The 15,099-nt window shown below is 39.2% G+C and overlaps 1 protein-coding gene across 2 annotated transcripts; it reads right to left on the bottom strand.

Moving 5' to 3' along the window:
• Positions 1-1,315: 1,315 nt before the first annotated feature.
• On the bottom strand, positions 1,316-14,688 carry LOC141783341 (peptidase M20 domain-containing protein 2-like). 2 transcript variants are annotated; one of them, XM_074660588.1, is made up of 8 exons: positions 14,619-14,688; positions 6,425-6,866; positions 5,216-5,364; positions 4,965-5,107; positions 3,437-3,591; positions 2,999-3,125; positions 2,703-2,810; positions 1,316-2,525 (listed from the first exon to the last, which is right to left on the bottom strand). In XM_074660588.1, exons 2-8 carry the CDS (start codon positions 6,848-6,850, stop codon positions 2,341-2,343), a joined length of 1,293 nt encoding a protein of 430 aa, XP_074516689.1. In that variant the 5' UTR covers positions 6,851-6,866; positions 14,619-14,688; the 3' UTR covers positions 1,316-2,340. The 2 variants fall into 2 exon arrangements, with proteins under 2 accessions (XP_074516689.1, XP_074516690.1); XM_074660589.1 differs by lacking the exon at positions 14,619-14,688 and having other exon boundaries at positions 6,425-7,101.
• Between the last annotated feature and the right edge of the window lie 411 nt (positions 14,689-15,099).

Genomic DNA, 15,099 nt, shown 5'->3' with positions numbered 1-15,099 from the left:
AAAAGGCAAAAAATAATGCAGTCTATTTAAATCACAAATGTAAAAAAATATATGTTTAGTAAATCCCAAGCACTGATTATGGTATTGACTTTTTTTTAAATGTCCTTATTTCTTCTTTTTTTTTATACAACTGAAGCTCATCTCCTCTGTTCGGTGTTGTGAGACTTTGAGGTTCACTGTGACCCGTTAGTTGCTAGTTTTATCGTCTTTTTCAGCTTAAAACAACTTTATACTTTGTAAGGAAAAACATATATTAAAACTATCTTTTGGTGGTTTATGACAATGTAACAACCAAACAGATAGATATTAAATCAAACTCTGGAAAAAATATTATATATGGGAAAAAAATGTTAAATAAATGTTTTGTTTTCTGAAAATGTGTAAATTATTTGAGCAGAGCTTAAGTGCTTAACAACATAATTACAATACTGTATATTTTAAATCTCCATGTAATACATTTAGTACGTACAAATATAAATGGATTGAGATGCATGGCTAAATAGTGCTTTTTTTCTGAATATTGCTTCTGCAGACATCAATTAAAATCTGCTAAAAAACATTTTTCTGGTACGACCTCTAACGTCTCGTACCCAAATTTGTATCCCATTTTCCTTCTCTCTTATACAGTATATTTAAACAGTGCTGGAGGATAAGCTTTCACAGTTGTTAGATACTGGATTTCCACCAGCTGCAGGGTCTCTGTTCTCTCTATAGCACAGGTCTGATTGCTGATGAGCTTTCATACCAAATCATACCAACTGCATATTCTGTAATACCATTAACTGCTCACATGTGATGTAAAGGGATAAATATATGTATTACATTAAGCCAATTTTCTGATTTCTTCCAGCCAAATGTGTGGATTATGTTGAAGAATGTTTCTTCCTTTTTTTTTTTAACTTCTCTTTTTATCAAAGTAACGTCCCAGAGGGCAAGTTGACAATTCAAATGTTGTGCATCATCATCATCCTTCAAAAAACTTGAACAAAGGCATCACTGTAGCTGAAAGACATGAAAAGGATAAAGCATCAAAAAGATGCCCCGAACTTCATTTGCCACCACATCTGTGACCACTCAGAGGAAGCCAAAGTTTTCAATCGACCTGTGTTCTGGTGAAAGTATGCCAATGGGACTGCTTCAACGGATAGTTTGGGTGTTTTGAACTGGGGTTGTATGAGGTATCATCCTTAGTCTGTGTATTACCTACAGTAAATGACATTCGCCACGCTACCTTTCAGAAACAGACAGGATTGAGTTACCACACGGGAGCAAAGCAATGTACTGCTGTGAACGCTTAAAGGTGCTGTGACACCTAAAAAAATCAATCTCAGTTTAAGTTTATAGATGTGGTGAGAGAGGACATGCACGTGGTGTGCGCTACAGAGGAAGACGCAGAGGACAGGAAGAGATGGAAACAGATGACTCATTGTGATGACCCTTAACGGGAGCAGCCAAAAGAATAAGATATATAGGACAAATTCAAATTTTGACCTTATTTTGACAGAAATCTTGTCAAATAGTTGTCAGGAGAGAAAAAACAAAAATTCCAACCACATGGTGGCGCTGGGGGTAAAAAGTCAGGGGATCCCCAAAAACCATGTTTCATCATCTGAGCACCATGAATGTTTATACAAAATGTCATCTTAATCCATCCAGTAGATCCTGAGGGGCAAAAAGTTGGCATCTTGCATGGCAGCCTCTGCACATCAGTGTATGAATGTGTGTGTGAATGGGTGAATGCTTACATGTAGTGTAAAGCGCTTTGAGCGGTCGGAAGACTAGAAAAGCGCTGTATAAATGCAAGTCCATTTACCATTGTTAAAATATTTCAGTCTGGATCAAAGCAGTGGACCAACCAACCAACATACTTTATAACTCAAACCGATTATCAAAATAGTTGGCAATTAATTTAATAGTTGACAACTAATCGATTAATCGTTGCAGCTCTAGTTTCACATAAGCTGTCATTTTAACTTCCATTTAAAATTGTGGTGTTAATTATTTACTTTATTATCATTTAATACGCAAAAGTTAACTTTTTCCAGGTCCTGGCACCACACAACCTAAAACAGCAGGTACAATGTTGATATTCTAGTCTGTAACAGCAGTTCTAGTCTACTGGGAGTGAGCTCGTCCAAACTAATGAAGGTGGTATTTGAGGCCCCTGTTGTCGTAAATATAATACCACATAGTCCCACACTGAGTTGTAGTTTTACGGCTCTATCCTGCAAACATACAAACTGTTAGAACTGCTGTTTCCCAACATGTGCTCTTGAGTTAAAAGCCCAACACAACCCTGACTTGTCAGCTATAAAATGTCCTATATACTTATTATTAAAGTCATTGTATTTGTAGAGCTTTCAAAGCTGTATCGCTGCCTTCTAGTGACTTCTCCTGTTTCAGTTTGGCCCGGCTGAAGTCCTCTCTCACTTGCCTCAGCAGAACAGGGCAGCACACCACATCCACAGCTGTCATAGCCAGGGCTTTGGCTGTCCTCAGGGTGAACAACTGGGCCTTTTCAGCTCCTGGCACAGGGGGGAAAGAGCGGAGGAGTTAAATAAAGCATCTAAGCAAAGAGGAAACTAAACAGACAGACCGAGTGACCTGGAAAGATGATGATGGTTGAAACCGTCTGATCGTGGTACAATCCAATTTCATCACAAGAAACAACATCTGCTCCCGATAGAGGCATGCTGCCGTACCTGCTGCTTCGGTGTATTCCTCAGTGTGGTTGAACGCGTCAGTGCCAATGTAGAAGAAAGGATGGATACCGGGGATTACGAATGATACGTTGCCAAAGTCTGTAGATCCTGCCAGATAATTATAAATACGCTGTGATTCTTTGTTGATTCAGTGAACAACAAAATATATGGAAAGAAACACTAGATCACTGTTCTGCTGTTACACTTTTTTTCATTTATTCTGCACAAACCAGATAAAGAAAAGATATACTTTAGATATAAATCTGTTTCTATGATTTGTTTTTATTTTCACATACCAGAGAAGTTGGCTGGCTGCTCTTGAAACTGAATCCCCAAAGCTTTTCCATTATTTTCATACAGGTTTGCCAGCGTGGCATTAGGCAGAATGTTATAATAGGCAGTGCTTGGGTAGATTATCTCCACCTGAAGGAAACAAAAAGTATACCGTCATTCATAAAATGTAGGGTACAGCAATAGAGATTGCTATCATATATCAACAGAATTTGCATGCTCTTTAATGTGAGTTAAAACCTGCCTGAAGCAAGTGCAGACGTAGGAGAAAAGCAGCCTGGAGTGAATGGTGAATTATGTAATGGTAGAACACTCAGAGCATAATTGCAGGAATATGTTATAAAAGGGCAATGTTATATAACAGCGGAGTCAGCATTGCTCAGCTATATCAGCATATTTGTTCGTATATCTGTGCTAGAGGGAGGATTTTTAGGTAAGCTTACTTGGCAGCCGGTGGCGACGGCGGCTGCCCTGAAACAAGCCTCAGCTTTGGCCTTCAGGTCACAAAGATCCTTAACCAGCGGCGTGCGCATATAAAACTCTAACTCGGTGTAGGCAGGGATAATGTTGGGCTTCACCCCTCCATGTGTGATGATGCCTGTAGTGGAGAAAAATGGACACAATGGAGGATAAGATGGGATGCATCCATTGGACAATTCATGTGGGTTCGATATTGTGTGTTATTTCCATTAGAGATAAAACATCCCTCTATATTTTAAAAGGCAGAAAAAATATAATATGTCAGGCAGGGTTTTCAACAACAAGTGTTGGGTAATTTTAGTCCCGGGACTACTTTTCGGCTGAAGGAACCTTGTAGTTCTTTCAGCCGAAAAGTAGTTTGTTGTTAAAGACCTGCTAAGATTAGGCAAATTAGACCTCTGACATATGATTTTCAGAAAGTACTACCCCCAACCAGAGCCTTTCTGGGGGTTAAAAATGTCCCCAGAAGTTAATTTAGACCCTGGTCCCTGCGGTCGAAATGCAATGAGTTCCTCAAAAGGTTCCATGTTCTGGGGGAAAGTTCCTGCGGTCGAAACTAGGCTTTACACCCTCTGATTGCTATCCTCATTGAATGCAACTGTTGGTATACAACTTCATCGTAATATGAAGACAACACAGAGAGGCACATGTTTGCAAAAGTTATTAGATCCTCAGTTTTGAGGACTAATTTATAACTTTGAGAACACACCTCAAGTGCAAGTCCATCAAAATTAAAAATTCATCACACATATCCCACAATCTTCCTCAGAGGGAGTAGTTTGCCCAGTCGTCATGGAATATGTACATATTTAAATTTCCATTTTTCTGAGCACATTAAAGGAACAGTGTGTAATATTTCAGGAGCTCTATTAGCAGAAATGGAATATAAGATTCATAACTATGTTTTCATTAGTGTGTAATCACCTGAAACTAAGAATCGTTGTGTTTTCGTTAGCTTAGAATGAGCCCTTCATATCTACATGGGGAGCGGGTCCTCTTCATGGAGTCTGCCGTGTTGCTCCGCCATGTTTCTACAGTAGCCCAGAACAGACAAACCAAACTCTGGCTCAAGAGAGAGACTTTCATGTTTTTACGTTACCTGAAGGCCACCGTAGTTCACCAACACGCTTATGAAACTGCGGTAACGTGAGCCGCAGAGTGCAAAACAGTGGTACCGCCAGCTGCCGTCTGATTTCCGTTGCTCCTATAGTAGTGTTATTATGGTAAGGATGGCCTCTGCATGATGCGAACGGCGTCACCACGGTTTTGCACTTGGCGGCTCACGTTAACGCACTCTTGGAAAGGGAGGAGTGAGTGAAGGGGTATTCAGTTGGTTGCAATCTGCAACCACACCACTAGATGCCGCTAAATCCCACACACTGTACCTTTAAGGACTTCTCATCCATGTCGGCTTAAACAGCTAACCAGCTCTGAGGTGAGATTGTTTTGAACTTGAAGCTTTGCTGATCACAGTTTGTGTCTGTTCCTCACCGTGAAGCCTCCACTCTGGTTTGAGTTGCTGTCTGAGCGCAGACAGATTGTTGTAGGCCAGCACAGCGGCATCCAGGGCGTTCACTCCCTCCCAAGGGTACGCAGAGGCATGAGATGCCTTCCCATGGTACTTCACTGACACCCTGTGTCACATCAACGAACATACCGGGTTAATGGTTATCTTAAAATAATATGTAGGAGATTAAAGGACACAAGTTGTGAATCTATAAATGCGGTGAACAGGAAGTTACTCATCCATCGCGACACAGGGCAGGAATGAAGCATCTTGCTGTGCTGGGTGAGCCATGAAGACAAGGTCGACGTCAGCGAAGGCTCCTGCCTTGATTAAGTCAATCTTTCCTCCTGTAGACTCCTCTGCAGGAGTTCCCAGAACTGTTATCTGGTATTAAAAAAAGCATTCAGTCATTTGACATCATCATATCAGCTCATGTGTGTCAGTCAGCCTGCACTGTTTTTTTGTTTACATTTTCATTTTTATTTATCATTGTTATAGGTAAAATAGATGTAATGTAAACAGAGGTAATTGCACTTGTAAAATAGTATAGGGTATATGTAATAAATAAAATGTAAACAAAGGTAGTTGCACTTGAGGTATATATGGCATCAAAGGATATATGGCACAGTCAAATGTGTTTATTAAAGGGACTGTTTGTAACTTCTTACACGTATAAATCACCAGGGGTCGGTGTCCCATGCGCGCTCGCATATGCGTGCTCATGCGTGCTCGCATGTGTGGCTACGCTGTTCAGACGAGACTCCAACCCAAACTACACGGAAGCACCAAAAGCGCAAAGTTATATCTAGTGAAGCCCGTCTGTTAAACAGTGTCGGAGGACGCGGGGAAGACCGTAGCTTTGGTCTCCAGGACCAGAGTCTCTGCTGTACTCTGCTCCTCTGCTCCTCTACCTGCCTGCTGGCCTTCACTCAGCTCGCTCCACCTCACGTGCATGTGTGCACACTACACACTGCAGGAGAGTTAGTTTAGCTCTGAGAATATCTAGTGAATGTACAGTGGACGTTTGTGCAGAAATAAATGCTGCAGCTCCTCCAGACCAACAGAGGTTTTCCGTGTCTTGTGAAGTGACGGGGCTCCGCAGCGAGAAACGTTATCGTCTCCCTCCGGCTGCGCTCGGAGACGATAACGTTTTTCGCGTGAAGCAGGAAAAGCCAACACTAGGATCAGCAGTGATTCATGGAGAGACCTTCGTCTGGTCAGCTAACATTACTGACAAGCAGGTGAAATATAGAGTGATATTGTGGTTTTAGCTGACGTGTGTCGCCTCACTGTGTTGAGCGATGCTCCTTCATGTCTATGTAGAGCGAGCACAAGCCCGACGCTGACTTTCGTTGACTTAACGGCCACAAGGTGTCGCTGTTAACAAGCATTTCTGATTCTTACAAACAGTCCCTTTAATCAAAAACCACAGTATCCTGGTTACCTTCACAGGTTGAGGGAGGTCAGTGTGTCTCTCTAACAGAGCAGCTTTCAGCCCCAGTGCTGCAGCAGCTCCGGTCTCTGCGATCAGATTGTGACCACATGCGTGCCCGATACCAGGAAGAGCGTCATACTCGCACAGAAACCCCACGTTCAGCACCTCCCCGGTACCAGCCTCTCCGGTACCGGCACCGACCGGACCCCAGCTGGTCCGGAACGCGGTCGGTAACATGTAGTGACTCTCTACCGTCCATGTCTCCTCCTGAGAGAAGAACCGGACCAGCCTGTCGTGCGCTTGTGTCTCGTTAAAGGCGAGTTCCGGTCGGCTCCAGATGTCCAGACTCAGACTGAGCAGCTCGTCTTTATGTCCGTCTATGCAGCTCTGCAGGGCGGATCTCATCTGCTGCTGCAGCTGCTGCTGGGTCTCCATGATGACGGAGGGTTATCTGTTTAAGTGAAGCACAAACAGAACATAACCTTGCATGCACATGTGATTTACTGCCTGTGACTTTGTTGTTGTTGTGCAAAGATCTGTTGCACAAATGAATCTGCCTTCCTGCAGGTGTTCTACTGCATTTTACTGCACCGTTATCTTTAATGCGTCCATTGTTTAGACCAGAGTGGGAGGAGTTTTGTAAATTATCATTTGGGGACATGTTGTCCTATTTATTTGCACTTTTTAATATGCATGTAATACATTAGGTGGCAGTTTTATAGGTAACTTGTTGAAAGTGTGTTTAAACAGAACACTCTGGAAATGTTTATAAAAACATAACATTTTTGGTTTAAAGCTGAAGTAGGCGAGATTGGAGCAATGATTGAAAAAGTTTTTATAAAAGGTTGCTATATCGTCACAGTAGTAGATTAAATAGGTAACCTGAAAAAAATCATTTGCCTCTGTGTCCTCCGGTGTCCTCCGGAGCTCCTAACGGCATCTGCAAGATTTCACTTACAGGAGGAAAACAAGCAGTAAGAGCTGATCTGAGGAAAAGTTATTATGGAATTTTTTTCCAATGATGCCAAAAATATTCTGCCTACTGCCACTTTAATTGATGACCCAATTTAAAGATAAAAAAATAACATTACACTGGGTAAAAGTAACCAACCTTTTGGGATTAAACCTGCAGTAGGCAGAATGTTTTAGGCATCATTGGGCAGAAATTCCATAATAACATTTCAGCATATTGTAATTCAAGTGTTCTGAGAGAAAACTAAACTTCTGCACCTCCTCATGGCTCTGTTTTCAGGCTTTAAAAAATCTAGGAGACTTTGGCCAATTACAGGTCATTTCAGAGAGAGAGAGCGTTCCTATTGGCTGTGCTCCGGCTGGTGGGCAGTGCTTGCTATTTCTTCAACTGTTCTCAACATGGCTGCCGGGTCAGAAACCTTTCTCATTTTACAGCTAAACAGTACACTACAAGATGTTTCTGAAAACATTTGAGGAGAGAAATAGACATTACAGTAACAGAATATTGATTCATAGTTGATCAGCGCTGCCTAGTTTGACCGTTTGATCGGAGTTTGCGAGTGATTGACAGCTGCTCGGAGACGGCAAGGCTCCAGCTCAGCTCTGATTGGTTGTTTTCATATTACCTGTCTCATGCACTACTGTCAGGATATAGATATAGGATATATAGATATATAACATAAATGTAAATATGATGTAATTGCTGGGTCAAAAGAACCACATATTGGTATGGCTGAATATCCTAATGGAAATAATAATCCGAATCAAAATAATCAGAAATAGTTATATTAATATATAAATACTACTATATAAATACTTATATATTATTCATATTGATCCCTAGGGGGAAACTGGGGCATTACAGTTGCTCTTATATAAACATAAAGAAATGTAAGAAAATATAATTAAAGGAGTATGTAACATGTAGATTATGTACATAATGCTACAATATAAACAGACTATATGTAAAGAAATATAAGTAATACAAATTGAAAATAAGGAATGACAATAATAAGAAATATGAAATACATTATGTACAAATATTTGCATTAACACATGCAATATATAACATAACCAATATACACATAAATACAGTAACACTAAAACTGGGCCAAAATAACTCATTTTTGAGTGTGATTGGTGACAAAGTGTTATTTATGCTTTTTATCACCTGGTTGAACTTTGGTCTGAGTCGCTGTGCTAGATTGACCCAGTACTGGGTACCACCATTGACCCAAATTGGGTTAAAATTGACCCAATATTTTTGTTTTTTTTAGTGTGAAAATAAATCAGTATTCTGCACAACATTTCATGTTTAATTTTATTCATTTATTTATTGCCTGTGGCTACTCTGATGACACACACAGGAAGCAAACAATGTTTTCCATCGCTGAGAGCCAGTATACTGTTGCAACAGCCTAGAGCAAAAAAGAAAATGAGCAAAAAGCTGTGCAATAATTGAAAATAAATTAAAATAAGTGGAAGATTTTTGACTTTACAATTTCAGCTACTTTACAAATTTAGTTATTTTGTAGAGTAAGATTAACATAAAACAACTAATAAATTATGATATATTGTTATGTATAAACATAACAATATATCATAATTTATTAGTTGTTTTATGTTAATCTTACTCTACAAAATAACTAAATTTGTCACATGAATGTAGTGGAGTAAAACGCACAATAGGCCTATATCTGAGTAGACAACACCTTCATCTCAGTCCTCCTGAGTAGAATAAGAATCACAAAATCACCTGTTTCTTTTCTAGAATATTATTTCAATAGATTATCTGTGCGTTCCAGTACCCATACTACCACACTATTTAGTATTTCCCCAATACATAGTATGTCAAATGCAATATGCCAAAAATACCAGGATGTCCTACTGCATCCAGTCTCATTATGCAGTATGTAAACCAGCATGTTTTTCTGGCTATTTTGACCCACAATCCTCTGAGCGGATATATGAGCAAGAGGGTCAAAGTTCAAGGCACAATGTTATGAAGAAGTAGTATGTCCCAAATGTATGCATGCTGCATGCCAGGGCCGGCTCTAGCCCTTTTGTTGCCCTATAGGTGAAATTCAGATTTGGAGGTTGTGCATTTCTTTCTTTATTTACTCGTTCATTTGTTACCTCAGTGCAGAAAATGAGGAAGGGCGCCCACGGGCATTTACATTTTTTTTATATATATATATTTTTTTTTTAGATGGTGACCAGCGCCCCCCAGAAGGTGGCGCCCTAGGCGACCGCCTATATGGCCTATACCTTAAGCTGGCCCTGCTGCATGCAACAGTACCTACTTTATGAGGGCAACTGCAGTATGTACAAAAAGTACAAAGAAGAAATGTGATTTGGAACGTAGCCAAAGACTTATAGTGACTTAATAACTTCCAACCTGCCAATAAAAGTGATCTGCTCCTGGTTCTACTTCAATTAAACTAAAAAGGACCCCAGGTGCATTGTAAGCACTTTTGTACATAATAAATCCAACAGTTCACTAAAAAACTGAAATCACTAACTTTCTGTATTCTGTTTGGTGGTTTATGAGGCTTTTCAATAATTTCTAGTCTATTTGGTATAATATGTAATTTAGTTAATTTGTTCGACATCATGATAAGGCTGATTTTTCAACCAGTGGTTATGACATTAATGCCAGCTAGACAGAATAAAGCTCTGTCTGTCATGACAATAGAACTGTACTGAAAGCCTTTCCTTTACTCGGGTGACTCTTTACAGCCGTCTGAAGACAGCAGGTATCTGTTAAATCTACAGTATCTAGAGTGATGGAGTGGCCTTCAGTCCAGTACAGTATTGTCATGACAGACAGAGCTTTATTCTGTCTAGCTGGCATTAATGTCATAATCGCTGGTTGAAAAATCATCATTATCATGATGTAGAACTACTCAGCTACAGCCTTCCTAATGGAGTGCAGGGGATCAGGTGGAAGTGTCAGGTGTGTTGAAAGGATTAGCCACATAGTGCTTCTCACCTGCCGACATAAAGAAACAGCCCATAGTAAGGGTGTGAGAGAGAAAATTGTCAATTATGTGAGAGTTCTGTATAACATCTGTAGAGACCCTCTCTGTTGTATAACATCTGTAGAGACCCTCTCTGTAATTTATCACACACTTTTTGGATAAAAGACATTCATGTGTTAATGAAAATAACAAAACAAAAAAATATCTATGTATGTACTTCTTTGTGTATTTATTTAGCCTATTTATCTTCTACTATTACCTCGATCATGTGCTTAAATAATGTTACACTTTTATAGAATGACCAAACTATCTTCTTGGCTTTTATTTTGACATGTTTGCCTTCACTTCCTGGTCACGTGACTGCCGTTCTCCGCTCTTCGATTCAAAACAGAAAATGACAGAAAGAAACTTGAAGAAACTAAATCGGATCGTTTTTTTAATTTGTTTTTTTCGTTTTTCGTTTGGAAACAAAAAACAAACAGAGCACCACGTGATTTCGTTTTTCGTTTGTGGTTTAAAACGAAAAAACGAAAAACCCACGTGACTTCCGTTCTTCAATTAAAAACGAATAATGAGAAAAGGAATTCGCAAAAACAAACAAACGGCCCGGTTTGGGTTCGTTTTTCATTTTTTGATTCAGAAACCAAAAACGAGAAAATGGCCGTTTTCTGGTTTTTGGTTTAAAACGAAAAAATAAAAAAACGTTTTTTCCTTTCAGAATTCCAAAGGAAAAACGGAATATCCGATGATACCCAGACCACCTGGGGTCCTTTTTAGTTTAATTGAAGTAGAACCAGGAGCAGATCACTTTTATTGGCAGGTTGGAAGTTATTAAGTCACTATAAGTCTTTGGCTACGTTCCAAATCACATTTCTTCTTTGTACTTTTTGTACATACTGCAGTTGCCCTCATAAAGTAGGTACTGTTGCATGCAGCAGGGCCAGCTTAAGGTATAGGCCATATAGGCGGTCGCCTAGGGCGCCACCTTCTGGGGGGCGCTGGTCACCATCTAAAAAAAAAATATATATATATAAAAAAAATGTAAATGCCCGTGGGCGCCCTTCCTCATTTTCTGCACTGAGGTAACAAATGAACGAGTAAATAAAGAAAGAAATGCACAACCTCCAAATCTGAATTTCACCTATAGGGCAACAAAAGGGCTAGAGCCGGCCCTGGCATGCAGCATGCATACATTTGGGACATACTACTTCTTCATAACATTGTGCCTTGAACTTTGACCCTCTTGCTCATATATCCGCTCAGAGGATTGTGGGTCAAAATAGCCAGAAAAACATGCTGGTTTACATACTGCATAATGAGACTGGATGCAGTAGGACATCCTGGTATTTTTGGCATATTGCATTTGACATACTATGTATTGGGGAAATACTAAATAGTGTGGTAGTATGGGTACTGGAACGCACAGATAATCTATTGAAATAATATTCTAGAAAAGAAACAGGTGATTTTGTGATTCTTATTCTACTCAGGAGGACTGAGATGAAGGTGTTGTCTACTCAGATATAGGCCTATTGTGCGTTTTACTCCACTACATTCATGTGACAAATTTAGTTATTTTGTAGAGTAAGATTAACATAAAACAACTAATAAATTATGATATATTGTTATGTTTATACATAACAATATATCATAATTTATTAGTTGTTTTATGTTAATCTTACTCTACAAAATAACTAAATTTGTAAAGTAGCTGAAATTGTAAAGTCAAAAATCTTCCACTTATTTTAATTTATTTTCAATTATTGCACAGCTTTTTGCTCATTTTCTTTTTTGCTCTAGGCTGTTGCAACAGTATACTGGCTCTCAGCGATGGAAAACATTGTTTGCTTCCTGTGTGTGTCATCAGAGTAGCCACAGGCAATAAATAAATGAATAAAATTAAACATGAAATGTTGTGCAGAATACTGATTTATTTTCACACTAAAAAAAACAAAAATATTGGGTCAATTTTAACCCAATTTGGGTCAATGGTGGTACCCAGTACTGGGTCAATCTAGCACAGCGACTCAGACCAAAGTTCAACCAGGTGATAAAAAGCATAAATAACACTTTGTCACCAATCACACTCAAAAATGAGTTATTTTGGCCCAGTTTTAGTGTTACTGTATTTATGTGTATATTGGTTATGTTATATATTGCATGTGTTAATGCAAATATTTGTACATAATGTATTTCATATTTCTTATTATTGTCATTCCTTATTTTCAATTTGTATTACTTATATTTCTTTACATATAGTCTGTTTATATTGTAGCATTATGTACATAATCTACATGTTACATACTCCTTTAATTATATTTTCTTACATTTCTTTATGTTTATATAAGAGCAACTGTAATGCCCCAGTTTCCCCTTAGGGATCAATATGAATAATATATAAGTATTTATATAGTAGTATTTATATATTAATATAAGTATTTCTGATTATTTTGATTCGGATTATTATTTCCATTAGGATATTCAGCCATACCAATATGTGGTTCTTTTGACCCAGCAATTACATCATATTTACATTTATGTTATATATCTATATATCCTATATCTATATCCTGACAGTAGTGCATGAGACAGGTAATATGAAAACAACCAATCAGAGCTGAGCTGGAGCCTTGCCGTCTCCGAGCAGCTGTCAATCACTCGCAAACTCCGATCAAACGGTCAAACTAGGCAGCGCTGATCAACTATGAATCAATATTCTGTTACTGTAATGTCTATTTCTCTCCTCAAATGTTTTCAGAAACATCTTGTAGTGTACTGTTTAGCTGTAAAATGAGAAAGGTTTCTGACCCGGCAGCCATGTTGAGAACAGTTGAAGAAATAGCAAGCACTGCCCACCAGCCGGAGCACAGCCAATAGGAACGCTCTCTCTCTCTGAAATGACCTGTAATTGGCCAAAGTCTCCTAGATTTTTTAAAGCCTGAAAACAGAGCCATGAGGAGGTGCAGAAGTTTAGTTTTCTCTCAGAACACTTGAATTACAATATGCTGAAATGTTATTATGGAATTTCTGCCCAATGATGCCTAAAACATTCTGCCTACTGCAGGTTTAATCCCAAAAGGTTGGTTACTTTTACCCAGTGTAATGTTATTTTTTTATCTTTAAATTGGGTCCTCAATTAAAGTGGCAGTAGGCAGAATATTTTTGGCATCATTGGAAAAAAATTCCATAATAACTTTTCCTCAGATCAGCTCTTACTGCTTGTTTTCCTCCTGTAAGTGAAATCTTGCAGATGCCGTTAGGAGCTCCGGAGGACACCGGAGGACACAGAGGCAAATGATTTTTTTCAGGTTACCTATTTAATCTACTACTGTGACGATATAGCAACCTTTTATAAAAACTTTTTTCAATCATATTTGCTCCAATCTCGCCTACTTCAGCTTTAAACCAAAAATGTTATGTTTTTATAAACATTTCCAGAGTGTTCTGTTTAAACACACTTTCAACAAGTTACCTATAAAACTGCCACCTAATGTATTACATGCATATTAAAAAACGTTTTTTCCTTTCTGAATTCCAAAGGAAAAACGGATTATCCGATGATACCCAGACCCCAGGTAATATATTTTCAGATAGACAGTATGAGATGGATGCTGCAATACTTTCCTTTAAATTTTGTGACTTATACAGAAAATATCAGCCTGTGCTTTTGTCACTCAATGCAACAACGCTTTCTTCCTCTTTAATGGAGTATTGTGAAAATAGTGCAAACCAGAAATAGGGAAAAGTATGTTAACTAATGATGTGCCGGGGCTTCGGAGCGTGTGTCGCGTAATAAAGGAAGTTTTCTGTGAAGACAAATGACGTAAAAGCCAAAACACAGTTCAGAAATTATTGTTCCTGTATAAAAACAAATAACATCTTCCCTCTATCATTTTCCTATAGTTACACACAAGCACATTCACTGCCCTCTGCCTGGTTAAACCACTGCCACATATCTGGAATATAACTGCCTGTTTTACACTCGTTGACCAATAGGGGGTTTCGTGTGCACATGATGAAGCCTTTGTGAAATGAACCCTTTTGCGAACCAATGGGCTGGAGAGCTTCAATGCTTTATGAAGCTTAATCTAACCATGACTAATGTTAACCTTCTCTTTTATTAGCCTCAGACCCTAAATGAAGCTGGATTGCTATATGCTGGACAGAATCACACTCAGCTGATGGATGCAGCACAGACAGGAAGGACATCAATAAAGATACTTTAATAGTGCAAAAAAAAGTTTACAGACCGAGAGTCTAAAAGGAAGGCAGGAACTGCAGGCCGACTACAGACAAAGAAAAATTCCACGTGACAACGAAGACAAACTGACAAACTGACGTAGGAACTGGGCTGGTATAAATAGTGAGTGACTAACGGGGAAGTGGGAACAGGTGAGCAGGAGGTCTGGTGAGTGCAGGACTAACGAGGGACAGGTGAAACTAATCAGGGCGAGAAAACACACACACACACAGAGTGAAGTGATCTGAAACGAGGAGAGAGAGAGAGAGAGAAAAAGGGGGCGGCTAGGGGGTAGTGTGGTTGTACTTTAACCGCATTGGTTGGCGGTTTGATTCTCGGTGCCTATGGTTTGCATGTTGCAGTGTCCTTGAGCGAGACACGGAGCCCCAAATCACTCCCTGGGTGCTTCACAGCAGCCCACTGCTCCTTAGGATGGGTTTAAATGCAGAGATCAAATTTCATGTATGTAACTGTATGTATTGGTGCCTTCA

The sequence above is a fragment of the Sebastes fasciatus genome, chromosome 15 (genome assembly GCF_043250625.1).
Source record: "Sebastes fasciatus isolate fSebFas1 chromosome 15, fSebFas1.pri, whole genome shotgun sequence".
Lineage (NCBI taxonomy): Eukaryota > Metazoa > Chordata > Actinopteri > Perciformes > Sebastidae > Sebastes > Sebastes fasciatus.
The sequence above is the reverse complement of the archived record's forward strand: the minus strand, read 5'-3'. Positions and strand labels throughout refer to the sequence as shown.